This window comes from Pyxicephalus adspersus, chromosome 8, assembly GCF_032062135.1.
Source record: "Pyxicephalus adspersus chromosome 8, UCB_Pads_2.0, whole genome shotgun sequence".
In the NCBI taxonomy this organism is placed as follows: domain Eukaryota; kingdom Metazoa; phylum Chordata; class Amphibia; order Anura; family Pyxicephalidae; genus Pyxicephalus; species Pyxicephalus adspersus.
The window spans coordinates 40,232,549-40,259,405 of NC_092865.1; the positions used below are offsets into that span (position 1 = coordinate 40,232,549).

The 26,857-nt window shown below is 35.3% G+C and overlaps 1 protein-coding gene across 1 annotated transcript in view; it reads left to right on the plus strand.

Annotated features, from left to right (window-relative positions):
• Positions 1-26,857, plus strand: part of HMCN1 (hemicentin 1) — a 132,611-nt gene that overhangs the window by 9,760 nt on the left and 95,994 nt on the right. Inside the window, 21 exon segments of the mRNA XM_072420118.1 lie at positions 1,914-1,984; positions 4,361-4,519; positions 6,173-6,295; positions 6,668-6,839; positions 9,057-9,163; positions 10,278-10,398; positions 11,918-12,181; positions 12,332-12,476; positions 13,221-13,342; positions 13,874-14,149; positions 16,712-16,853; positions 17,519-17,646; positions 18,012-18,125; positions 18,215-18,373; positions 18,961-19,134; positions 19,259-19,354; positions 19,971-20,098; positions 20,558-20,702; positions 21,987-22,099; positions 22,441-22,600; positions 24,538-24,715. Coding sequence (XP_072276219.1) covers positions 1,914-1,984; positions 4,361-4,519; positions 6,173-6,295; positions 6,668-6,839; positions 9,057-9,163; positions 10,278-10,398; positions 11,918-12,181; positions 12,332-12,476; positions 13,221-13,342; positions 13,874-14,149; positions 16,712-16,853; positions 17,519-17,646; positions 18,012-18,125; positions 18,215-18,373; positions 18,961-19,134; positions 19,259-19,354; positions 19,971-20,098; positions 20,558-20,702; positions 21,987-22,099; positions 22,441-22,600; positions 24,538-24,715 — 3,097 coding nt within the window.

The following is a 26,857-nucleotide window of genomic DNA, read 5'->3' on the forward strand; positions in this document are numbered from 1 at the left end:
TAATACAATATTTACCAATTTTACCATATACAATATAACAACAGTGTAACAAAACATATCCCTTTGTAACCTATCCTGGTTGCAGGCCCTCAAGGGCAACACTTAACCCATCAAATGCTGTTTTAACTTTTTTTTGTCTGTGGGGGTATGCACCACCATTTTTTATTGCTCCCAGCCGCACCGTACTACCACAGACTCGGGAACAATACCTTACTAGTAGCCCCCCTTTTACCACTATCAAAACCATACCGTTAACTTTCTCTTAAAGAGATGCCACACCGAGATGACTCTCACACCTTTCAAACCTACTACTCACCCACAATTACCTTTTCACCCACCAACACTTCACCCTTATTAAAGTGCGGGTGGCAGGGCAACTTTTTCTCTGCATTTTTCTGAACAAACTGCCCCCCCACTTTTTTCACCCTCTTTTCACTCCTTCACTTTTCCCCCTTACTTGAACTTTAACCAATCCCACCTATCTTACCTACCCACTTGACAATCCCCTTTGTCTTTCTTAGTACATTTTTTTTACCCTGCAGCACCTGCTGCTTTTCCACCCACTCCTTTCCCTCGGCAGCTCCAGGCATTACTTTCGCACAATGTTTACCCTCAGCATCACAGGGTTTGTCAGCATCACACTGACACAAATAACATTTGTGTCTGTGAACATTTTTTTTCTGTCTCCATCCAACATGTCTCCATCCATATTCCGTCCAACATCAGTCTGGCCAGAATAATTTTATAGGCTCTTTTTTTAGCCAGTCAAGCAAGCCGACTGATTCCCTGAACTAAATAACAGGAGAGAGGACACAGATCATTCCTGTCACAGTGAAGACTCCTGTAACCTACAAAGATGGCTGCAGCTCAGTTCAGCACAGCCCAGCTTGGTCACAGTCTGCAACACACTGGTTGGGGACCCCTGATCACCACAGTGCAGTGCTATTTATTTTGAAAGACAACCCAACAAACCAAACCAATGGGCCTCTGACACACGTTGCTAACACACTGAAATGGAAACAGAAATACACAAGTAGCACCACAACACAACTGAGGGTGGTGTCCTTAGTCAGAAAAAATCTGATTTTGTCTATTCTGGTATGTTGCCAGTGTGTGTCACAGGTCCATTGGGTTAGTGTGTTGGTGTGCCATTCAGAATGATGTAGCAGATTTATTTATATGCTGATAAGTAAGTAGCTCATACCCAGGTTTGCCTGACCTCATAGACAAGCAATTTGACAAAGGAAGAGAATAGGTCACTGTCTTGCTGACAGTGAGAGTTTGAAAAGGAGAAATCCTGTACAGCCAAGCTGAGCTTCAAAGCGCCATTTATAAATGAATGTGGGAAAATGGCAATTTACAAGGATGGCTAAACTGAATCTCCGCACTAATAAAACATAGATTCTAATATATTTTTTAGTCCTATCTGTGTCACTATTTTAAAGATTTTGTTTCACTTACTGTCTTGGTGGTGAAATCTTCCCAGTTAGGTGACTTACAGCAATAGAAACTAAACAAAGGTTCAGACTCTTTCCCATTATATGCAAAATTAATGGCTGGAGATAAAAAACAAGGTCATAGAAAAAAAGACTGTGTCACTCTCCTCACTGCTCCTTACCTAACTTGATCAGACATGTGCCATCAATTGAAATGTTTATGTCATATAGGGTCAAACATATGAGGTACTTTCTGAAGTATTTTCCATTCAGATCAATAGATGGATAAGGCCAGTATCACCAATGGTGTGGGGTGGTTCTTTAAACCACACTGTAATATTGCATGAGACTTCTTTAAAGCCTATTTATATGTAGACAGTCTTGCTTTACAGCCAAGTAAAGCATCTGCTTTAGATATGTAAGATATGTATACATTGTAATCAAATTTAATGATTGTATAATTGTGTTCTGTTCCAGAAATTGGTCCTGTCACAATCACAACAGATCCAGAAACATTTCAGAATGAACTTAGAGAACTCTATGTACAGGTCAGTACAACAATAATTGTCTATTGTAATAGGATTAGATTCTAAATGTTTTTGTATTATCTCCAGTTATTAGATGAGTGCAGTGCAGCATGCAGTGATTGTTTATGGGTTCTGTCAGTGAAGATATTACATAAAATATGTGAGGAAGCTGCCTTTATTGTTGTCTAAACAGAGCAATGCTTACACTTTCCTGGCCTGATTTGTACTCAAGGTCCATTAAAAAGAAAAGAAGAGTTGCTTGGAAATATTTGTAAAGTTCTTTTGTACTGAAATGTGTTAATAAAACACAACTTTGGTTAAAATAATTAATATGAAAACAACTGAAAAAAACTTACCGGTATATTCAGACAGGACTAACAATTCAAATATGCAAATATTGCAAAGAAAGAAATTCTAAAAATAACAATATAAAAAAGAGTTCATAGGCATGTGTTAAAATGATAAAATAAATCCAGATAATCTTCCCTAGTGATAATAAATCATAATGTGCAAGTAAATCCTTATATGCCTCATGTCAAATCCGCAAACCAATGGGCAATCACAAGTGAAACCTCCCCAAGTGTAAGGTTACAGTATCCACTAAAACCTTGTCTGCATCATATAACTCTCTAAAGATCCCACCACAGCATTTTGGATTGAGTTGATGTGTACTTGTTTTTACACTGAGCTGTGTTTTAGTACACAATGAGCCTGATTTATTTAAACTATCCAAGGCTGGAGAAAATACACTTTCATCAGTGTACCTGGGTGATCCAGCAAAACTGGAATGGATCTGGCCCAGGATTCAAAACATTTGCTAGCAAATAGCAAACAACTATGAAGAGACCCAATCCAGGTTTGCTGGATCACCCTACTTCAGTGATGAATGTGTATCATATCCAGCCTTGGGGAGCTTGAATTAATCAGCCCCACTGTCCTAAACTTATGAAGCAGTGATGTGAACTGGAGGAAAAATGGATTTCAGATTGCCATGGCTTTGGGCCTGAGCTGAGCAATGTAGGCCAAATATGTGGTATTAGTAATAATATAAAACTCTACACTCAGAGTCCAATCAGACCAAACTTCCCAAGTATAGGGTTAACATATCCAATAAAAGGACGTCCACATATTATAGGGTATACAGGGTTGAAAGCTCAAAAGGTATTTGGTTTCCAAAAAGTCAGCATTGGAACGTTAAAATAGATAACAGGACTCCAATGTTAAAATATTGCAACATTCATTATTAAAGCTAAAAAATCCTGAAAAACCGTCAAAAAGTTATAATGCACCAAGTAGATTTATATCACATTTTTTATGATCAAAATAGAGCAATCTCTGTGAATTTTTAACCTCACTTTGTTGGGGGTCCTGGCATCCTCACTTACTTCTCTTCTGGGTTCTGGATCTCTGGCCAAGCAAGAACGATGTAACTCAGGCACGTGTGCATGGAGTTCAGTCATTTCCAATAGCCAACTTTGCCAGGATTGTACACTAAGGTGAACATTACAGAAAGGTTTGCAAAGAGGGCAGTAGGTTCCACTTTAAAGTTGTATGCTATACTGTTATACTTTAATAATTACATACTCTCAACAGGAGAGCCCTTAACATTATGAGGATTATTTCTTTAGCAAGGTAAAATGTGAATTACAAATTAATAAAAAATGTTTAGGGAAAGAAACAGCAAATAAGCATTTAAACAGATTTTTCTGTGCTTTTACCTGCAGATGTGATAGGGTCTTTTTAGTATAAATTGCAGGGGAATGTAAATACTACAAATACTTTTACATTAATATGGCACCAGTACAATCTACCCAAGGGCATATGATAGGTTTTATAAAGTATGTAATAGGGTGTAAGTGTCCTAGATTATACTGTAAGAATATATTTTAGATAAACTGATTGAACATTTAGGATAATTATTTTAACACTTGTCTTTGAGCTCTTCTCCTTAAAACATATTATTGAAAGACATGCAAAGAACTTCAAAGGAATACTACCTATCATTACCAGTTATTTTACTGCTGCTTGTAATGCTTCCTCTAATAAAGCTTTTCAAAGTATGTCTAATAGTCATTTTACAAATTAGAGATCTGGGTTACTTGTTGGTTATCGCACATACAGTTACAAATCAGAAGAAAAAAGTATTTTATGCAATACTAGCTCTATACACTCAACATTGCATAATGTTGATCAATGGACAGTAGAGGAATGGAATAAGTATGCTGCTTTAAAGACAATAGCTGTTAAGATTGATAAACCAGTGGACTTAAAATCAATGTCCTAAATCTAATATGGTATTTCAATTAATCATTCTATTAAAACAAGTCCTTAATAACCCCTATATGTTTGGATTCTGAGCTACAGTGTGTTGTAATTACTGTTTTTTTTTTGTTTAAGGGAGGAGGAGACTGTCCTGAGATGAGTGTGGGAGCTATTAAAATTGCCCTGGAAATATCCCTGCCAGGATCTTTCATCTATGTGTTTACTGATGCCAGATCAAAGGACTACCATCTTACCAGTGATGTGCTACAACTAATACAGCAGAAGCAATCTCAAGTAAGGAAACCCCAGATGTCAATAAAAAGTCAACTTAAACATAGCTGATATCTCCCATTATATTTTTGGGTAGAATGAATCTGCCATCATTAATACTCATTTTAAGAAATGAACTATTTAGACAAAAGCAAATAGTTTTCCATCAGTCTGTTGGTATTAATGACATTGTTCAATATAAAATTATTGTGTGCCCAAAATATTTATATCTAATCTCAAATGTAAAACAACCTACAACAGATCCCACTGAATCATTATTTGTTTAAAAAAATTAAACTAAAATGCCACATGTGAAAAGCTACGTACGCCCCATGATTCAATAACTTGCAGTAGCTATAGCAGCATTAACTTGATGTCATAGTTTTCTGCATGATTTTTTTGGGTCTGTTTATAAAGAAAGGAATCATAAATGCCCTCAAATATTCCTGTGTAGGGAATCTTCCAAGTCTATGTGTTTCAATGGCGGTGATTGATTCTCCACCTGCGGAATGTTTTAGGCAAAGTCAGATTCTCTGCTTTAAAAATACAGTCCTTGAGTCCTTTGAGACTCTCACATCTTTGAAGACCTTGGGCTGATTCTGCATTGTAACATTGCTTCAGTTCATTGATGTTTGTGGGCATTCATTATTGTACTGCTCTTCTAAGGTCTTGACACTGCATTTTGACTTGTGTTGATACGTACGTGTATTTGATAATTTTAATGTAAGTTGTAGCATGTTAAGCGGTGTTTTATTATAGCGTGTCTTATAATTACCAAGCAGCGCAATGGTCTGAGCTGGACCTATAAGAAATAATAGATAGGAGTGGTATGAATTTCGGAGTAGTGGGTGAATTAAATAACTGTCCTAATTGGATGCTTGTCTAACTACAACATACTGTGCCTTTACATCCATGTATATGTATATATCTATGTATATCTATATATATGTTGTGTGTGCACTTCATTAAATTTGTACATTCCCTGGTGTGTTCTGCAGAGCAGCCCAGAGCGCACTTGACGAGAGGAGGAGAGTGCTATCACATAACAGATTCCACCTTCTCAATTTACTTATTGATTTACATATGCATTAGGCATGAAACACATAGGCATTAAAATTAATTTGGCTTTAGGAGAAGTACAGAAAACAAACTAGACATGTATTGCACATGTATTGCAGTGTTTTTTATATTGTATGGAAATGCTGGCATAGCTTGAACAGAATCATTACTTCTCACAAGAAGAGGTGTTGAGCAAATGCAATTTATCATGTTTACATTAAATAACAAACACCAAGAACATTAAAGAGGGAATCTGACACTCCCTCCCTGGTGGGAATCATTTACTGCCATTGAAACACGTGGGCCGGAAAGATTCCTGCCAGGAAATGTTTGAGGGAAAGTTAGATTCCCTCTTTTACAAATGGAGCCCCAAGAGCTCTTGTTTGGATAGGATCACATTATAATGTGTATATAAATGTAAATTCTAGGCCTGATTTATGATGCCCTGCCTGTTGCCTCAAATGTCTGTGGCTGAAAAATTGACAATATGTTTAATACCCTGTTATTAATTCAGATACCTTGAAGGTCATAAACAAGCTACTTTATCTCTTTAAAAACGTGCGTTAAAAATGTCTAATAGATGTTCTGTTGATGACATATAACCTTTATTATTTGTAGGTGGTGTTTGTGCTTACTGGAGACTGTGATGACAGAGGTCATGTGGGGTATAAGGTATACGAAGAAATTGCTTCCACAAGTTCTGGTCAAGTATTTCACCTAAATAAGAAACAAGTTAAAGAGGTAATGTAATATTGATACAATACACCAAATTTTATAGCCTAAAAGTAGGGATTACTACATTTTCTGCCCTTTATAAAATGCAAAGGCAACAGAAAAATCTTATTCTTTATCTTTTGTAATTTTACTGTCATTTTATTTTTATTTTTTACATTTCTACATTTTAAAAAGTTTAAATGTCGAATTATAGTTGGATTTTTAAAATGACCCTTGATGACATTTAAACAGTGACAATACCTTACATTACATAATTTACATAATTGATAAAGTTCCACCCAATTTAATTTTCTTGAATTTTTACCTAATATATATATTTTTAACATGGAAATTTTTTTTTACGTTTTTTATATGCTCACTTTTAGTTACATTTCTTAGGTATTGAAATGGGTGGAAGAGGCTGTTCAAGCTTCCAAGGTTCATCTTACTTCCACGGACCACTTGAGTGAGGCATCATTCACCTGGGAAATTCCATTTGATCCAAGCCTTAAAGAAGTCACTGTGTCACTGAGTGGACCAGCACCGCATATTGAGCTGTACAATCCAGTGGGTGAGAAAGACTAACCTAATAAAAACTAAAAAATGTATGCAAACTCATGAAATAGTTCCAACTTGAATGGTTTTCTCTGAGTGATTCTTAACCAACTGGTATACATGGTTGAACTTGATGAACTTATGTATTTTTTCAACCTAACCTACTATGTAACATGGCTGCCCTGTTGGGAAAATATTTTATCTGGAAATGTTTTATTTAGTAAAGTATGCCATCTCACTAGAATTGATGATTGGAAGAGTCTGTTTGTAATCTGTTGTGATGTTGGGGGAGTAGTAGCTGATTGAAGACTCTAAGAGAAAAAAAGAGGAAGCAGAACAGTAGCTGAACATGGACTGGAGTCAGAAATAGATGAGACAGAACAGCAAATGACAGATAAAGAAGAAAATCAGGACCAACTGTATATTTCATATGTACATGAGAAAAGAATAAACTTTAACTGAATTTGTATATAGTGGCTAAACTTAATTAACTTAATTAACTATTTAACAAACATCAGGCAAGAAATTTCCATCATGAAAGATCAACTCTCCACAATTTTAAAGAAGAGTAGAAGAAATGCTCAGTTTCTTATGCTTCAACAATATTCAGCCAATAACTGGAAATAAACAGTTAGGGAACTCAGTAAAATAATTTTTGCTGTCACTATAGCAGAAACTAGATGCATTTAGTGCTGCTGTGCTCTTCTCAAGCAATGCTTAGCTTTGCCACCTTGTTCTCCAGCCATATTGAACTGATTTATACAAGCATGTATAACTTACTGAAACCTTTTTTTTGTACTTGCCTTTTTTTGGGAACAGCTAACTGCCCCTCAGACTTGTAAGGTATGCTCAAGCATGCCTAAGGTTTACTAAAGTGACAAGCAGTATTGCTGATTACATATCAACTTCAGCATGTCCCAAATCTCACTCTTTAGAAAGCCTTAATTATTAGAGGTGACTTGGTGAATCAAATCCATATGCACAACGTTCATTGGCCCCTGAATAGAACTGTGACTTGACCTAAAGATCTAGTAACATGCTATGTTGCAACCCTTCAGGAAGACAAGCTAAAGCCTAGGTAAACCTTAGACAGAGAAGTACAATGCAAAATAACATGCTGAGTGAAGTAATGGGTAAAAAAGGTTAACAATCAAAATAACGATAAGTAGACAAGTTGATAACAGTTCATACAAGACCACAAAATTTTGTTCCTAATGAGTTCAGAGTATAGAAAGAAAGAAAAATTGAAAACACAGGATAGGCACAAAGAAATCCGGGATTCTAAAAAACAACAAGATTAATTGGGACTTTTGAGGCACATGCTCTGGATAAATGTACCATTTAGTTTACAAAAAATAGTAAAAATATATACTTTATTACATATTCAACAATACAGAAATAGTTAAACCATACAAATATTTGATTCATTAAAAACAAATTGATCATAACAAAAACCGTGACATACAAAGTTCATACTTTAGCCTGGATAATCCTTAAAGTGTATAGAGAATCCCCAGATCTGAAATTGGCATTAAACAACAATGGAGGACATCGGAAACAACATCCAAGCAACAAACAAACTGCTATTCCATGTATTGGTAGGCTGCCTCCTAATTCAACAATCAAATGCCTCGCATTTCCTATCTTCCATTTCTATCCCATTAGCTTTCAATGGATCACCCAAACTTCTTGTCAAGGCTGATCCATTAAAAGCTAATCCAGAGCATATGCCTCAAAAGTGCCAATTAATCTTGTGGCTTTTATGAATGTTTGTATTTAGGGATGTGGCACTTTTTCTACTATAAACTAGCTGGAAAACTTTTTATGTCATACAAAGAAATCAGGTAGAACAGCTTTTCTCAACCCTTTAAATATGGGGGAACCTTTGAAAAAAATTTCGGATCTCAGAGAACCCCTGCAATAATTACTATATCCACAGCTGTCAGTTCATTAATGCAATGGTCAGGTGAAACAATGTCTTCTACATTACTGGCCAGTGATAAGAATGCCATCTTTACAGAAAAGATTATTTGTGTCAATGGTAATTGCCCTGAGAGGTCCAAATTGCTCATAGCTGAAGGAAACCCTAGCAGCCTCAGTAACCTGAGCCTTGGTTGAGAAGCACTGGTTTAAAATATGTTTTCTAATCATAGTCCTTTGTGAACTACTTACAGTTGCCTGGCAAGTATTGTCAAGCAATATTTATGCTATTTTCTTTTCCATGCAATTTCAGGGAAGAAGATACAGCCAGAAACCGGCCTTAATGAACTACTAAATATACACAATTCTGCTAAAGTTTTAAATATTAAAGAGCCAACACCTGGGATGTGGAAAATTAAGGTGAGACAGAATGTGTTATATAGGTTAAAACTATACATGCTTAGCTGAAACATTGCAGTGCCTAAGTCTAAACTTAGCTGACATCACTGCTGTAAGCTAGATATACATCCATCTTTATATGTTTCTCTCTCTCTCTCTCTCTCTCTCTCTATATATATATATATATATATATATATATATGTACAGTGAGGGAAAGAAGTATTTGATCCCCTGCTGATTTTGTAAGTTTGCCCTCTGACAAAGAAATGACCAGTCAATATTTGTAATGGTAGGTTTATTGTAGCTGTGAGAGACAGAATAACAACAAAAGAATCCTCAAAAACCCAAAAGTCAGAGCTTGATGTGCATTGTAATGAGTGAAAAAGTATTTGATCAGCTATCAACCTATCAATCATCAGTGGCTAGGCCACTCCAAGACCTTCATGTGCTACTTCTTGAGCCACTCTTTTGTTGCCTTGGCCGTGTGTTTTGGGTCATTGTCATGCTGAAATTATAGACTGGTCATTTCTTTGTCAGAGGGCAAACATACAAAATCAGCAGGGGATCAAATACTTATTTCCCTCACTATATATATATATATATATTTATATATATATATATATATATATATATATATATATATATATATATATATGCAATCCCTTGATAGATAAGTCTTGTATCTGTATTAGCATGAGGTAGACAGTTGTACAGAACCATAGAAATGTAAATGTCTCTAAGAAATATAATGTAAGAAAATTATATCAAACCTAAGGTGTTTTAGTGAAACCCTAAGAATTTTTTTACATGACATTGTTTGTGTTACTAATTATCTTACCCATTTTCTGTAGTTGTGTATCGGTGTATCAATACTTTTACATACAGTAAAGATTATTATTATTATTTTCATATATGGAAGCCATGGGACAACAAGCAACCTAATTCTAGGTACAACATCAGTACTATGAAAGGCTTCTCTGGTGGATACCTATCTAATGGTGGAGAAACAGAATGGACTACAGATGGGCTTTCTAGTGAAACTACACAAAGCACTGATGTATAAATTTGCCCCATCGAACCATCTACTTTATTAAAATAATTTTTATTGATAAAAATGCATTTCATTTTCTTTCAGACTTCAAGCAGTGGACGGCATTCAGTAAGAATCACAGGAGTCAGTACAGTGGATTTCCAGGCAGGATTCTCCAATAAACCTACATTAGACTTCAGTAAAACATCCAGCAGACCCATAGAAGGTTGTTTTCTCTGTTGTGTTTTATGTATTTTATGCAGTATATATAAAAGGAATAAACAAATATAGAATCTCCTGGCCACAAGCAATGTGCAGTTAACACATGGGTTAATTTACTAAAATAGTAAAGCATTATTTATTTTGCAAAGTAAATAGAGGAAAATAAGGTGAACACTTCAGAACCATACACAACTTTCAAATTTCCAAAGCATTTAGGAAAGCAAGAAGCTACATAGTTGCAACTGGTACCATATACAGTTCTTTGTTAATCCATTGCAAGTGACCCACAGAGGTTATAACAACTTGGAGGAACAGATGTTAGTGGTTATGGACACATATAGTAATTTCATTTCCTGCATTACTAGGCAACACCATGTTTGTGAGTATCTTCAGTATTATTTGTAAAGGCCTGCAGAGCCAAGCACCTAGTTGTGTTGCCACCTAATGACAAAAATATGAAATGTGTGTGCCTGCTGGCAGCCAATTTTCTAAGAGATTGCTTGGAAGAGGTTGAAGGGGTTACTGACAGTGTTCATCCTAATACAAATAGTTGATGCTAAGTAGAAAAGTACAGTTACTGGTTACACAGAAAAAAGCTTTATGCAAACCAAAGATAGCAGAGCAATTTCATGCAATGAAGGAAGATTAATAATAGTAATAGAAAAAATAAAATGTGCCAACTTGTGAGCACAGTTTATAAATCATTGTTTTTATTACCTATCTTCTTTTATTGCACAAAGTTTGGTGTATTTGTTTGTGTTTGCATTGTTTTGGAATGGGGCTGACCCTGGTCCTTATGAAGTTTCGAGACCTGTGTTTAGCTTGGTAAAAAAGGCTAGCTTTTACTTTACTCAGTGCTCAGAGTTTGGTCAGAAAGACTGAATTGTTGACATTAACTTGAGAATGATCTGTTTTGTGCACAACTTTTCTTTGGTTTCTGTTATCCACTCTTTTGATCTCCACTTTTAGAAACCCGATTACGACTTTTGGAACATGATGTGGCCATTAGGTGGGATCAGGTTTTGCTCCCTAGAGATGATGCTTCTAAAAATGGAGGAGACAATGGAGGTTCTGTGTTGCTTGTAAAGTGGCAATTAGAAGCTCAATTCATTTGCATGGCGGAACGAACCACCATATTTGACGCATCCGTTTTTTTAGCCACATACACTACTTTGTAAAGTGGTTAATACAGCAAAAATGCCAATTGCAGTGTTGTATAAAAACTATGGGCATATCCACAATCAGGTTTGATAGAGTTCTTTAAGTGTGGCACTTAGTTCTGGTGCATAGTAAAAACATTAATTCATTGAAAAACCGATGTTCATTAAAATTAAGATTTGTCACCACTTTAACAATGATTTTATTTTTAACAAAATATTAGCACTTCTCTGGCAATTGGCCAGGTTGCCTTTTTATAAATGTGCCATTACATCACAATAGCTTGTGTTTGGATGTATACAGTATTTTTATTTGAAGCCTTGCTTCCATTGTTACCTATTAACAAAATGTTTTATTGCTTTTAGGAATCCTCACTTATGTGCTTCTAAACACAACTGGCTTACAGCACCCAGCTAGAATTGATCGCCTGGAACTGCTGACTACATCAGGAAAGCCTCTGAAAACAATTCCAGTAAAATATTACCCTGATAAGATACCATATGAAATATGGAATGTAACTGAATTTATTCCACCAAAGGAAGCTTTTTTTATAAGAATAACAGGATACGATAAAGATGATTATTTGTTTCAACGGGTATCCAGTGTTTCCTTTTCAAATATTGTTCCAGGTAATTTTAGAATTTTGAAGCTTTTGTGATGTGTGCTATATGTTTGACAAAGGAAAAGTGATCACAAGAAATATAGATCCTTCATTTTATGTCCAATTTAGCAAAACACCTTACCTTTGAAAACATATTTGACCTTGTTGATATTTATAGGAGCTCCAAAAGTGTCAATGCCTGAAGTAACTCCTGGGTATTACTTACAGTCTGGTCACATTCCATGCATTGTGGAGAGTCTCATACCTATAACTGTGCACTTCAGTAAGAATGGGGTTCGACTTGGTCCTGAACAGAAATTCAGGTAAATAGAAAATGTGAACACATAAGTACTGCACTACAAAATGTGTTAATGCTTGTTTATGTGTAAAAAGGAAATGTAGTTTAAAGTTCCTTCTTAAGGTATACAGTGTGGGCTCACAAACGTTGATCCTAATCAATTTAAGAATACATTCTTTATTTAAATTCGATATGATGATCTTACTATGAAGCTACTTATGCAGGCATTCTCATTATGAATGGAAATGCCCCCAGTTGCCCTTGTTTCTTGTAATTTGTGCCCATATAGAGACTAAGGGCAGCTGTGCTGACACATTGCAAAGCTATAATTCATCTTAGTAAAATTAGGAAACCAGTTTTTAGAAATTGTGTAGCCAATGTTAGGGAAAGTGCATTGAAAATGGCTAAAGTAGGCTGAAAAAGATCAACACACTGAGATGTAAAAAGAAACAATAAAAACCCCAGTATATTTTATATATATGTGGTATAACATAGTGTTTAAGCAAACTCAGTTTTTTTTGGTTATATTTATGATTATTGTTATGGTTATATTTTGGAATATTACCCTAAAAGGGGAAGATTGTTGGTCAGGAAGATTGGAAAGGTTATTATAACCTGTATTCCTTTTTCACTAACTATTAATCCTAAAACAGGGTAACTATAAGTTACACAACTATAAGCATTGCAAAGTTTTTGTGAAATCACATTTCCTGGAGTGCATTCAATTATCTGAAGATATAAAAAATAATGTATCATTTTTTATTTGTAGAGAATCAGTCAATACAAGTTGGTTAATAGCCAATGTCTCTTCCCATGATGAAGGCTATTATGACTGTTTTGCTACCAGCAGTGCAGGAAGTGGACGGGCCCGGACATTTCTGGATGTAAATGGTAAGTGATAAAATTAAGAGAAAACAAAATAAATAGCATATGCTATACTTATTTTAATACATGAAATAGATTATGTGTTCTAGCCACGTACAAAAATAATTGAGATAAGGAACAATGTATGATGTTTACATTTTATTACAAATTAGGTTCAAAATGTTTTTTATTTATGTATATAAATGCTGGTGAACGCCCAAATAATGCAGATAAATGTAGCTCTTCTTGCCTGCAATTTATAAATCCAAACCTTTAGCAGGACAATTTTTCCTGTTGCAGTATTGACAGAGTAAAATTTTGCCTTGCAATTATAACAGCATTGTTAGCCAGCTGCCTAGGCTACTTAGTTGTTCATTGGGCTGAGCATCTTATTGACCTTGTAGGTAGCTCAATGACCATTTGAATGAGCCACACGGCCACCACATTTGCTTTAGAAAGCTGTATACAGTGTTAGATTTTGTCTTTACATTCTGTTTAAACACCAATGTATAATGCTAATATTTTATTTTTTTTCCTTGTTGTATTAATATTTCATAGAACCCCCACCTGTAATTAAAGCTTCAAATAATATTACTATTAATATTGGAAAGCAAGCAATATTGACCTGCGATGTTTTAAGTACAGTCCACTACAATTTAACATGGCTGAGGAACAACCTTGATTTAAGGGAAACCAGTATTTCTGGGATTCAGATTCTAACCAATAACTCACTGAAGATAAGAAGTGTGGATATTGTTGATGCTGGGGAGTATGTCTGCTCTGCGTCAAATGAAGGTGGAACAGCCACAGCTTCTGTGATTCTGACTGTACAAGGTAATGTCAACTGTTAGTTCAGAGGAAATACTGAAAACCAATGTCTTCCTGCCATAATTTCCTTTTATTTTTTCCTTGTGTATATTTTTTCATATGGACACATTACCCAGCTTTAGGGTTGGATAAAAATATATTGAAACCCTCAGCCAAGAGCATTATTGCATAGCGCATTAAAGGGTTACAACAACACAATTATATTGCTACAATAAAAAATAGAATACCCTAGTCCAACCTCAAACACAATAGGAGTCTTTAGGAATAAAAGTATTAAGGGGTTTATGAAAAATGGTTACTGCCCAAGAACCCTTCAAGAGAGGAATCGTAAGTTCCACAGATACCTTGTTAAACAAGACCCGTTGTTAGCTTCTGACACATTACAGAAAGTGTATCACTGCTGCGTGTTCCAACACAAACAGTGTGCTCCTAACCTTAATGACTAGTAACCAAGCTAATAACCTATAGCAGTTAAAGATGCAGCATAGGAAATAATGCCCAATTACATACATGTACCAATTTACTACCTACACCTAATCAATATTTTATACTGCCATCTATTATCAGCTAACATGGGACAAAAATCTATATCTATACTTCTGATTGTTCTGATTGATTCTTTTAACCCATGTACATTCAGTAATATTTTATATCAAACAGTTGAATCAGCAAGGGGATTTCTCAGCTCATGAACTCTGACACGCTGGGTATGATTTATACACTTTCAGTTACAGTTACAGATACATTTTCATATCTGAACCTGAATGATCCAGCAAATCTGAATTGAATCTGGTCCAGAATTGATAACATTTCCTAACAAATAGCTTTTTAACAAACTACTCCCTAGCGGTTCATTTGTTTCCGGTTTTATATGTCTAAAATTGAATGCAATACAAATGGATTTTGAATTTCCCGCCCACCCCGCCAGAAACGTGCACACGCACCGACGACACCAGGAACTCCCTGGTGACTCATCAGGTGCAGAAGCTGGCCGGAGGATAAAGGAAGAAGAGGGAGATTGCGGCGATGGACGGCGCCGGACCCCGGCAGATTAGCTAAGGCTGTATTTACTATTACCTCCCAAAGGTTTACCTACCCCCAGTGTGACTAGGGGTTACCGCTTTTAGCAACTTTTTTTTACCCAGAGTCACACTAGGGGTTACCGCTAGGGAGGTTAAGTAATTCATTAGAGGTTTGCTGGATCGCCCAAAGTCAATGATGAAAGTGTATCTTCTACAGCCTTGGAGAGCTTTAATAAATCAGGCCCAATGTATTAGCATATAGCCATTTCAAGACAGAGTTGCATGCAGACCACCCTGGATAATACCCATACATAAAGCTGAGATCTACATGACTGACAGGAGAAGAGTAAAAGTTGGGGGTCAGGACTGCACAGATACAGGGAGTTGTGTGGATGATCCTTGAAGTCCATCAGATAGGAGATGAGGTAAACTGAAGATTCTGCAGCTTCTAGGGAATGGGATTAACTGCTTTCAGCACAAGAGAGGACTCCAAGTCCACGAATCTCCAATTGTGCAAAAAATAAAAATAACATTAGAATTTATCTTTACCTTTGCATTTACACTTTTATTCTTCTTTTCACAGTATATCAGCTCCAGGAGAATATTACTTGTTATGTATTATGGTTACTGTTTGGTGTTTTTTTATATATTATTGTAACTATTTTATTTTAAACACTGTTTATTTTAAAAGAAAAAGTATTATACTTATCTCACCAGGGGCCCATGCTTCTGAGCTTTATAGTGTTGTAGCAAGACAAACAAAAATTTCAAACATAATCCTCAGCAATTGATGTTTCTATGAGTGCCATATTCTTGTGCTGCCTTCTGATGACCCCTCAGAGAACTGAACCACGTCATGGGGGTGGCAAATGAATGCGTGCTTCACTCCCAGATGTGTCACATGCCTAAACTTCTGACTAGGGTTTCATCTCTTCAAGCAAGCAAGAGAATAAATCTTATTAAGATGATGATAATATAAATCATCATCAAAATGAAATAGTAGGACAAAATTGCAAAAGATTACTCTGTTAGGGGATCATAAGAAAAATATTATACTTTATGCCAGATATGATAATGACAAGCTCAACTTATGATAATGATTATATGTGCAGATCTAAGGCTCATGCCGTGAAAACAGCATAAGCTTTTTTGGTTGGCCATTTCTGTCAAATTGATACCATTTCTAATACCAGAGAGGACAAGGAAACAAGGCAGGTCTGTGCAGTGTTTATAACATCAGCATGCAAAAGACTGAGCCTAGCTATAAAGGATTTAAAGCTTAGTGTTCTGCTTTGAGGTTTTCTGGAAACTGAGGTTTCCGTTTGGGTAACGTACCGGAAGGATACATCTTTAAACACCCAACCAGTTTTGGCCCTGATATTTCCACATTCACAATTTCAATATTCCATTTTCAGAATTACTCTTTGGTAAATGAATCCTCTTACTGTAAATGTTTTGCTTTTTATTATTAGATCAGTTGTACATTGTTTACTAAACTATCATATTTTACTTTTTTTGATTGCTTTCTTTTTTTTATTCTCTGCAGACCCACCAAAAGTTTTAGTAGAGCCCAAAAATGTAACATTTACTAAAGGACTTAGAATTAAGCTGAAGTGTTCTGCAACTGGATTCCCTGTTCCCCAAATAGTTTGGACCCACAATGACATGTTTCTCACATACTCCAGCAGGTGAGATATGAATTTTATATACTAGAAATATCTTCTATAGGGGCATTAAAAAAAGTTTATTTATACAGAGTGTCAATATGATGCAGCCAAGTTAAAGGAGGGGTGTCAGCACAGGACAAACAGAGGTTGTAAAACATGCACAAATTTATTTCAGCATCCAGCAAATAAAACTTAGTTTTGTTAAGAACTTCCTATGCATACTATTGGCCAGACAATCTAAAACATCAGAAACATCAGCTACATGCTTTATGTCTGCTCCTAAATTAAACAACAAGAGAAAAATACATTTCTGGCAAGACCAACAGATCATTTCTGTGTTTGCTGAATATGTTCTAGCCTGATAAAAATAATTTATTGCAGACACACATTCAAACAATGGTAACCTGCAATATATAACAACTTTGTTTTGGGTTTAGCTACCCTTTAAGCATTGGGATGTATTCATGCATATGAATGAATAGGAAGCACAACTTACCTACTGATCCTTTAGGTGTCTGCTTATTCTGCAAGGTAAACACCAATTAAATTGAATTAATACACTGCATTGTTACTGGTTAACAAGAGCTTTTAAAGTTTTGCTTTGTGGCCAGGAATTGCTCCTAAAACTATTACTGTCCTTCAATACAAAAACAGTTGTTTTTTTATTTTTGCATTATTTTACACAGATATGTGATAACCGAAGATGGCAGCTTTATTATTAAAAATGCAATTGAAAAAGACTCTGGAATTTACAAATGTCTGGCTGCTAACAGTGCTGGAACAGATAGACAGACATCCATACTCGTTTACATAGGTAGGTATATGAAGTTTAAATATGCAGAGTTAAGCTACGAAAACGCCAATAAAATGCCATTCAGATTGAATAAACGGTAAAGTGTGGTGCACTCCAGTCATTGACCTTAGTGGTTGTGAGATTTACAACAGATGTTACCATTACAAGTACATCAGAAAGCTGCAGACATCCCTGGCATTTCACATGCTCATTACTTTAGTTAAGTGATGTTTATGTTTTGGAGTCTAAACACTAGCTTGTACCTTGTTCTTATTTATTTTATCTGGATATTTGTTTTTTCTTTTGTATTTATTGGCAGATGCTTATTTTTGTGGCTGTTCTTTTGTAAACTAAATAAATGAACAACTTTTACTGTTTGGTTCTAGAGGCCCCTGTGGTGACAGTTGTCAGAAAAGAAATGCTGATAGCAGTTGGTACTGTGGCCAATATGGAATGTAAAGCAACAGGGATTCCGGAGCCACATTTTGAATGGTATAAAGGTATAAAACCGTTATTTTATAGTAAATCAGCATGTACATTATTTGGAATATGATTTAATGTTTGTCGATTTTGTCATTTATTTATTCAGGTGCTGTGAAGTTGGATACAACATCACAAATTTCCATCGATCACTTTCTTGGTACAATGAATATTAGGAAAACACAGTATTCTGATGCTGGGGAATATACATGTGAAGCTACAAATGAAGCAGGAAAATCAAGTGGAAAAGTTGTCCTTACTGTTGGTGGTAAGTCCTTACTATGTTTTTATAGTAATATTTTTTAGTAAAATGTTTCTGGGTGTTAAAACAAGCACATGTTAAGTAGACTGGCATAAAATGAAATCATTAAAGGTTTACTGGAAAGGTTTTTGTCCAATCTTATTTGAACGTGTTTGTTTTTTACATATTTATAAACTATTATTGTGTTATTGTCATGATTCTTTATTAAAGCAATTTCTTTAGGTTATCTTGCAGTTTTCCAATTCTTTATTTGATTCATCTGATTTTATATATTGTTATTATTTAGGTGCAGCCAACAGCCACAGCCATTACAAATGCTTGTTATTTCTATGTGATCTTGCCATACATTGCAGAATGCAGAAACTATTTCTACTTCAAAAGTATATTACTTGGTATATGGTGGTGGAAATGCAATGTGAAATTAAAGCTTACTATTTACTATTTCAGCTTACTGTAATGGTATTAAATAGTGAGTCATTGAACAGTAATACCCAATACTTTTTATGTATTTTTTTGTACTGAAAATACTAAATTGGTAACATAGATGAGTGAATGCTATTAAAAATGTAATACTACACTTTTTACTTTCTTAGCTGCCCCGGTGTTCAAACAAACTCCAAGTGATATAGCAATAGATATTGCATCAGATGTGATTTTGCCCTGTTCTGTCGAAGGATTCCCAGAGCCAAAAATAAAATGGAGTAAATTAAATGGAACATCAAAGCCACTTGTGCCATCTCACAGGACCGGAGCATTACAGTTTACCAGTGAGTCCTATCTTACAATAAATGTGTCTTTTTAAAATAACTTTGTAGATCAAATCCTATGTTCGTCATTGTCCTGTACTTGATTGTCAATAGTTAATATAGAGAGGTGTCATTTATCTTTTAGATCTGTGGGTAGGAGATGAAGGGACCTACATCTGTGAAGCTGAAAATCAATTTGGAAAAATCCAGGCTCAGGCCACTGTTACAATAACTGGTCTAGGTAAGAAAATTGCCAGTGTATGGTAATATACATATGGTACATGTTAATGTGTGGAGGGGAGAAGATAGGCTTCCAATTACTGTACCGTGAAACAGGTGAATTGTTGTTTTACACAGATGATAATACATTGGGAAAAAGACACGTATGATAACTAGATTGGGGATAATGAGTTGGTAGACAGGTTTTATTGTATGTTATGTGAGACTGTAATTCATCTTTAAATGCATTACTAGGTATTTAGGATTCAGAGCTGAGAAGAATTAGTGATGTAATCTAGATGAGAATAAAAATAATTTGAATTGAGTTTACAACATTATATTATTAAATATAAAATCTGTATAATATCTGTAAAATGTAAGCTTTACTATATCTAGTGATCCTGCCAGGAGAGTCTTTGGGCAGTCTCCTAACTATGTCCTATCTGTATTCCTGTATTGTCACTCTGTTGATTATTGCACATAAGACTTTAACAAAATAATGCTGTTAAGTTATGTTAGTTTGTTAGGGTATTCCCTCTATAATGACAAATCAATCTACAAATCCCAGCATGTTCATATGCAATAAATATTGTTGCAATGTGTTAATTCATTAAATTTTTGCAAACATCTTCTTTCAGTCAATCCTGTTATTGGAGAGAGCCCACCTGTGGTCAATGTTATTGAAGGAAACCAGGTTACTTTGCCGTGCATTCTATTAGCTGGGAATCCTCTTCCTGTTAGACAGTGGCTCAAGAACAGTGAAGTAGTATGTATAATTTATAACCAGATTCTACAGAAATTTGTAAAATATAATAATTGATACTGAAAGTCTGATTTCTAGCATTGGCCTTGATTTATTAAAGCTGTCCAAGGCTTGAGAAGATAGACTACCATCGGAGAACCTTAGTGATTAAGCAATCTGTCCCATGATTGAAAACAATTCCCAATAGCAAATAATATTTAAGAAATTAATTTCAGGTTTTCCTGAATCTCCCAGGTTTTCACATTATGGTCTATCTTCTCCAGTTTTGGAGAGCTTTAATAAATCAGGCCCATTGTGTTCACCATGGCCAACATGTTGTGTCCATAATATGTACTATACGGTGAATGGAAGACCAAGATACAATATAGGAATTATTTATGTGTAGCTGTAGCAAGTTGGGTTAAAAGATTGTAACAATTTTAAAATTCTTAAAATATCATTTTTGTACATTGTTTCCTTTAGATAATCTCCAATCCATATGTTGGCATACGTTCTGATGGAACCCTTCACCTTGAGAGCGTTCATTTAAAAGACAGTGGAGAGTATGTATGTGCAGCAACAAATGTTGCAGGTACAAGCAGAAGAGTTACAGCTGTTAATGTTCATGGTAAGTTATGTTAAGCTGGTATTCATTCAACCTGATATATCACTGCTGCTCTAATAAAAACAAAGTCAAACATCCTTTATGTATACTGAACACCTCTGCTCCCAAAATATAGTATTAGGAGAAACTAATGGTGTGCCATGATGTATCTAAACATTAAAGCAAGCTTATACAGCTTTTCCTGCTCTGTGAGTGGGGGACATGCAGCCAAAACTGACATCCTGTAATAGGTTTAAATTTAAAAAAGTACATGAACATGTTGTTTATTTAAACATGAAGTCTTCAGTTATTTCAGCTATGCCTTTTAGTTTCTGCTAATACTCTGTTTTGATTTATATTAGTTTCTTTTATTAACTTTCAAAATTAATGCATAATACATGACACATACTTTCAAAAGAAAATTGGAAACAAAAGTTTCCATGTTTGTCCATTTTCATTTAAAGTATCAAAGCTATTACGGTAACAGAACTTTTTGGTTTGGTATTCATAAGAGAAAAACATATAGATTAATGAAACATTTGAGACTGGTCGTGCGTAACTATGTCTATTTATTGTGTATGTCTATGTACTGTGTCTGTTTTACTCCCTGAGGAACCTTTAAAATAAAGTTTATGTCTTAGGGACCTTTGAAAAGTGGAAAGAATGCTGCCCTTATAGCGTTGGCTAGAATACCACTTTTATAGAAAACTGAAACAATCATTACATTTCTGGCAGTAGCTCCAGCACTATGCATGTATCACCAGATGGTAGATCAGTCAGCCACAGGTTGAGGAGCCCTAGCACCCTGTGGAAGAATCTTTTTGGTTCCCCAGAATCCTGGTTAATAATGGTGGATTTAGAAATTCCCTTATTAGGTTGACTATGCAGAGGACATTGAAATACACAGATTCTGCCTGCTAGATGAACACATTACATATCTAGCCAAATATATATATATATATATATATATATATACATTTTTTTAAATACAGGGATAGTTAAAGCCCCTTAAATCATTTTTATTGCTTTATGCAGTGTCATGTTTACATGATTCATGCTAAAATTTGTATTGTGGTACATTCAGCATCCTTTTCCTAAGACATGTGTCTTGTTTTAGTGAACTCTGTACAAATGTAGCCTTAGTGGAAAGTTTAAAGCTGCTATTTTTATTCCTACTTTACAACCTTACAAATTACTATCCAGATACAAGCACATCCATATAACAATCACCTATATATAATAATATAATAATATAGATATTCAACTCAAAATTTTGTCTTAACACTTATTTTTTACATGCACTTTAAGTTATTCCAGTCATTCAACATGGACCACAAATATTCAGTACTGTTGAAGGAAATGCCATATCGTTGCCATGCAAAGCCAGCGGAGTCCCCACACCCACTATTATTTGGAAAAAGGTAACTTTTCTGAAAGGGCATATTAACAATCTATGACATTTAGATTTTCAGATACTAAAATGTCTAGATCGTTAGCTGTATATAAAATGTAAAAACTAGCTACATTAGAAATAAAAAGACAAACCTTTTATTCGTAGATATATAGTAAAAGCTATAGGTCATATTAGTTATTTAACTCAAAATCACTTCTCTTTAGAACAATTAAAAGGATTTTTTTGTAAGTTAAATAACAAAATTTAGGTATTGTTATTTAGTAAACAAATGTGAAAATTAGACACCTAAGCCGTTTTTTTCTTCATTTGCACAATTTCAGCACTAACTTGTTTTTTTTTTAACTACAGAAGGGTGAAGCTGTTGTTCCAAACAATGACACTATAATATTGGAATCAGATGGAAGCCTTTTCCTGGCTGTTCCAAGTGGGGAGGATTCTGGGGAATACTCCTGTAGTGCAATAAATGCTGCTGGTTATGCAACCCGTAAAGTTCAGTTAACAGTTTATGGTAAGTTGCACATTTATTTAGCTGTAATGATAACATAATATTATCAAGAATACTTTGTAGTAAATTTCCTCATATTGTAGAATTAGATCCACACAAAAATGTTCAGTCGTGGTAAGTATTTTAAATTTAAAAAAAAAAGGATAAATTCTATTTCAAAATAGTTAAATCATAAAACAATGAGTATTACTGAGTTGATATAATGCTTAGCTGGAATGACATTTCATTAAAATTCTAATCAGCCTAGGGGAGGCAAGAGCATTACAGGACTGATTTACAACTGAGCAAAACGAATAGTGTACCTTTTGTATAACAATATACAACATCATATTATGGGGAACATATCATAGGGTAATAATTGTTACACTGGGCCTGACTTACTAAAGCTCTCCAAGGCTGGAGAAGGTACACTTTCATTGATGAACTTGGGTGATGCAGCAAACCTGGAATCCATTTATTCTTTTTGCAATTTGTTAGCAAATGTTTTCAATCCTGGACCAGATCTATTCAAGGAGTGCTGGATCACCCAGGTTTACCGATGAAAGTGTATCTTCTCCAGCCTTGGAGAGCTTTAATAAATCAGGCCAACTGTATCAAAGAAATACATAACAATTAGTTGGTAGTTAAAAAAGCAAACCTCTACATAACACATACAACACAATTTACATTACAATGTTGCAGGTTATCACTATTTTCAAGCCAGATAATTTAAATTACCTAGTGCGGAAGTTAACAATTACAAAATATTCATTCAAATATTTACAAATCAAACAAAATAATGAACATAACAACCAAAAAAAAAGCTTAAATGATATTTAAAATTAAACAAAAGAAAAAGTTCATAATTAGCTTTACAGTAGATGTTCTTATTTTAGAGAAGATTATGTATATGCATTTTTCCTGGACCCTGGACCTTTTTTTTTGTACAAACATTGTACTAAAATCCCAATTATAATTGCTTCTAACTTGTGGTGTTCTGGAAACCCACAGTCCTCATAAAAATTAAAGGGCATCAAATCTCTCTGATGCTTCCAGTGCTGTATGGACTAAATGCTAACCATTGTAGAAAGTCACTCAACTGCAACAGTACAACTGAAATATAAAAGTGAACCTTGCACTCAAAATGTATTAATCACTACCCCTCCAGGCCAAAATGCAACCATTAAAAAAGAGTAGAAAAAAGATAGAAAAAAAAAGTTACCTTGGCTTCTAGGAAACTCACAAAAGGGAGTTATAAGGTCACCTTCTATTTTGCTAAATGTGTCAGGTAAACTTGGTTCACACTGTTTTTTTATTAGTTTTTCATTTTGTTAATTTAATCAGTTTGGTATGCAGAGAGTGTGTATATGTGTGTGGGGAGGGTCCAGTATTTCATAAGAAGACTTTTTTTGGGGGTTCATAGCATGCTTGAATTTCAACTTTTAGGTGAATCCCCAGTAGTACAGACGGGATCTCTTTGTTTTTATATATAATACAATAGCAGGGGAGAGATAGATAGATAGATAGATAGATAGATAGATAGATAGATAAAAAATTATTACATTTTGTTGCTTTAAAGCTGTAGTTTTCAAGGCTGAGAAAACCAGAATTTAGAAATTATCTCTTATTGCCCAGATTACCGTTGAACTCCAAATCATTCATCATGGATATGTCAAATATAAGTTTGTATGCCATATATTAAATAAACAACATTATTTTTCATGCAATGAGAATTCAAAACAATTCTCAGATTTATTGTGCAAAGATATACACATGTCATACTTTGCCGGAAAATAAATATTGACAGTTTTTGCTCAGTATTGCTTATTTGTAAGAACTATGGAAACAGTGATGATGCTATTTTATAAACTGCTACACATGTTGAAATGGCACAAGACAGTGTAAAAAGATGTATTAAATAATGTAAATTGTATTAAATAATATTTTATTAATCTTTTCAGTAAAACCCAGAATCATAAATACAGGATCACAGGGTCCTCAGGAAAGCTCCAAAGCTCACATTGAATTATCAGCAAAAGTGGGTGATGATGTGGTGCTTCCTTGTGAAGTCAAAAGTGTTCCTCCTCCATTTATTACCTGGGCCAAAGAGACACAGTACATTTCACCTTTTTCTCAGAGGTAAAGTAATTTAATTATTTTCAGTTTAAAAAGTGTTTGTTTTTATTTGTGGTAAGTAAAAACCAGTATTGCATATTTCCCCCTAAAATTGGATTTATTGGTAATGTACACATTACCAGGTATACCATGCAAAATTGTCGATCGGTCCGGAGGTTTCTTCCATCGGGTCCTGTGTCATCCTGGTATCCGTCTTCGGACCGGTGCCCCAGGCGCTGCCATCTTCTCCTATTCTTCCGGGTACTTCTTCCTACGTCCCCTGATGCATGCAGGAGATGGGGTGACATAGTTTGGGAAAAAAACTTGCCGATCTCACTGCACATGCATGAGATAGGCTTTTTTCTTCTTGACGAAAGGGCTTCTTATGCGTATGCCCGAGGTGCTCGAGTATCCACAGAAGGAGCACCCAAAATCTTTGCACTCCCATTCTTTAAGGTAGTGGTGCTACACCTTTTTTTTTTTTTTAAAGGGTGTTGCACATAAAAAAAAAAAAAAACAAACAGAGATTTTGCCTTACATAAAAGGGTTGTCTACCCTTTTTATGTAAAGGGAAAATTCTGAGTTTATATATGTTTTAGACCATGGTTGCTGAGCTATTATTGAAAATGCCACATTCTGAGCCACTCACCTGGAACAAGCATGTAGTGTGATCCCTCGATCTGCATGTATATTCCAAGTCAATGACTTGAAAAACCGGAGGCATGGGATCAGGGAGATCTCAAGTGATTTGGAAAATTTGATCTTCAGAATTTGAAAATTCTGAATCTTCAGAAGCAGGAGCTAGTAATGACGACCTTCTTGGCACAAGCAAATCAAGTGGAAATACCTTTACTCTCCTCTTCTCTTCAAGATTCATCCTAGTGGACCAGTTGATATTTTGTTTTGAATTTTAGGAAAACAGCTGACAGGAAGGAGCAATAAGTGAAGAAATTGTGATTTTACTTGCACCAGTGAACTGGAAAATCAGCTGGGCTACCTTGAGAAAATAATTTCCCAAGAAAAGGAGAGCTGGGAAAAGTCATGGCTATTTTACTTTATGACATACACCTCTCATGGCATGTTCTTTCTGTAACTCATCAACTTAATGTCTAAAACACATTCCATACAATAAAAACCTATGCTAAACAGAACAAAACAGCAGAAGTTAGGCATACAATGTAAAAAAACATTTACTTGGTGGAGATAAGACCACTTTATAGCCAGTCTACAATACCTTAACACTGCACTTACTGTTGCCAAGAAAAAAAAAATGGTTTCTCCACTGTCAGCTTTCCCCCAGCTTCCAACCCACGCAACCTATTCTCAACATTTGACTCCCTTCTAAACCACACTCCTGCTTCTCCTACAACTACTGTCTTTGCGCCAGACATTTCTATCTACTTTAAAGATAAAATCATCCCAATCAGAGATAATGGGCCTGATTTATTAAAGCTTCACAAGGCTGGAGAGGATACACTTTCATCAGTGAAGCTGCTTGATCCAGCAAACCTGGAACGGATCTGGTCCAGGATTCAAAACCTTTGCTAGCAAATAGCAAATGACTTTAAAGAAATCTATTCCAGGTTTGCTGTACCACTCAAGTACACTGTTAAAAGCCATGTACCTGATATATTAAGGCTCTCCAAGGCTGGACAGGATACACTTTTGATCAGGGAAGCTGGAAGATCCAGCAAACCTGGAATGGATTTCTTAAAGTCATTTGCTATTTGTTAGCAAATGTTTTCAATCCTGGACCAGATCCCTTCCTATTATCTCTCTGAACTGCTGTAACCTGCTCTTCTCTGGTATTCCACTAACCCAACTCTCTTCTCTACAATCTATTATAAATGCTGCAGCCAGCCTCAGCCATCCTTCTTACCACTGCTGTCTGTCTTTGTAATTCTCTACATTGGCTTCCATTTCACCTTAGAATCAAATTTAAGCTCCTGTGGTTTGTGTTTAAATCCTATCACAGCTCCTGTCACTCCTACCTTTCTGCCCTAACTGCGTTCTTCTCCCCTACTAATGACTTCACTCATATGCTAATCACTTGCATAGCTCCAACACTTTTCTAGCGCTGCCCCAACTCTCTGGAATGGTCTTCCACATCCTATTCCGCTTGCTCCTACTTTCTGCTCATTTAAAAGAGTTCTTAAAACCCATCTT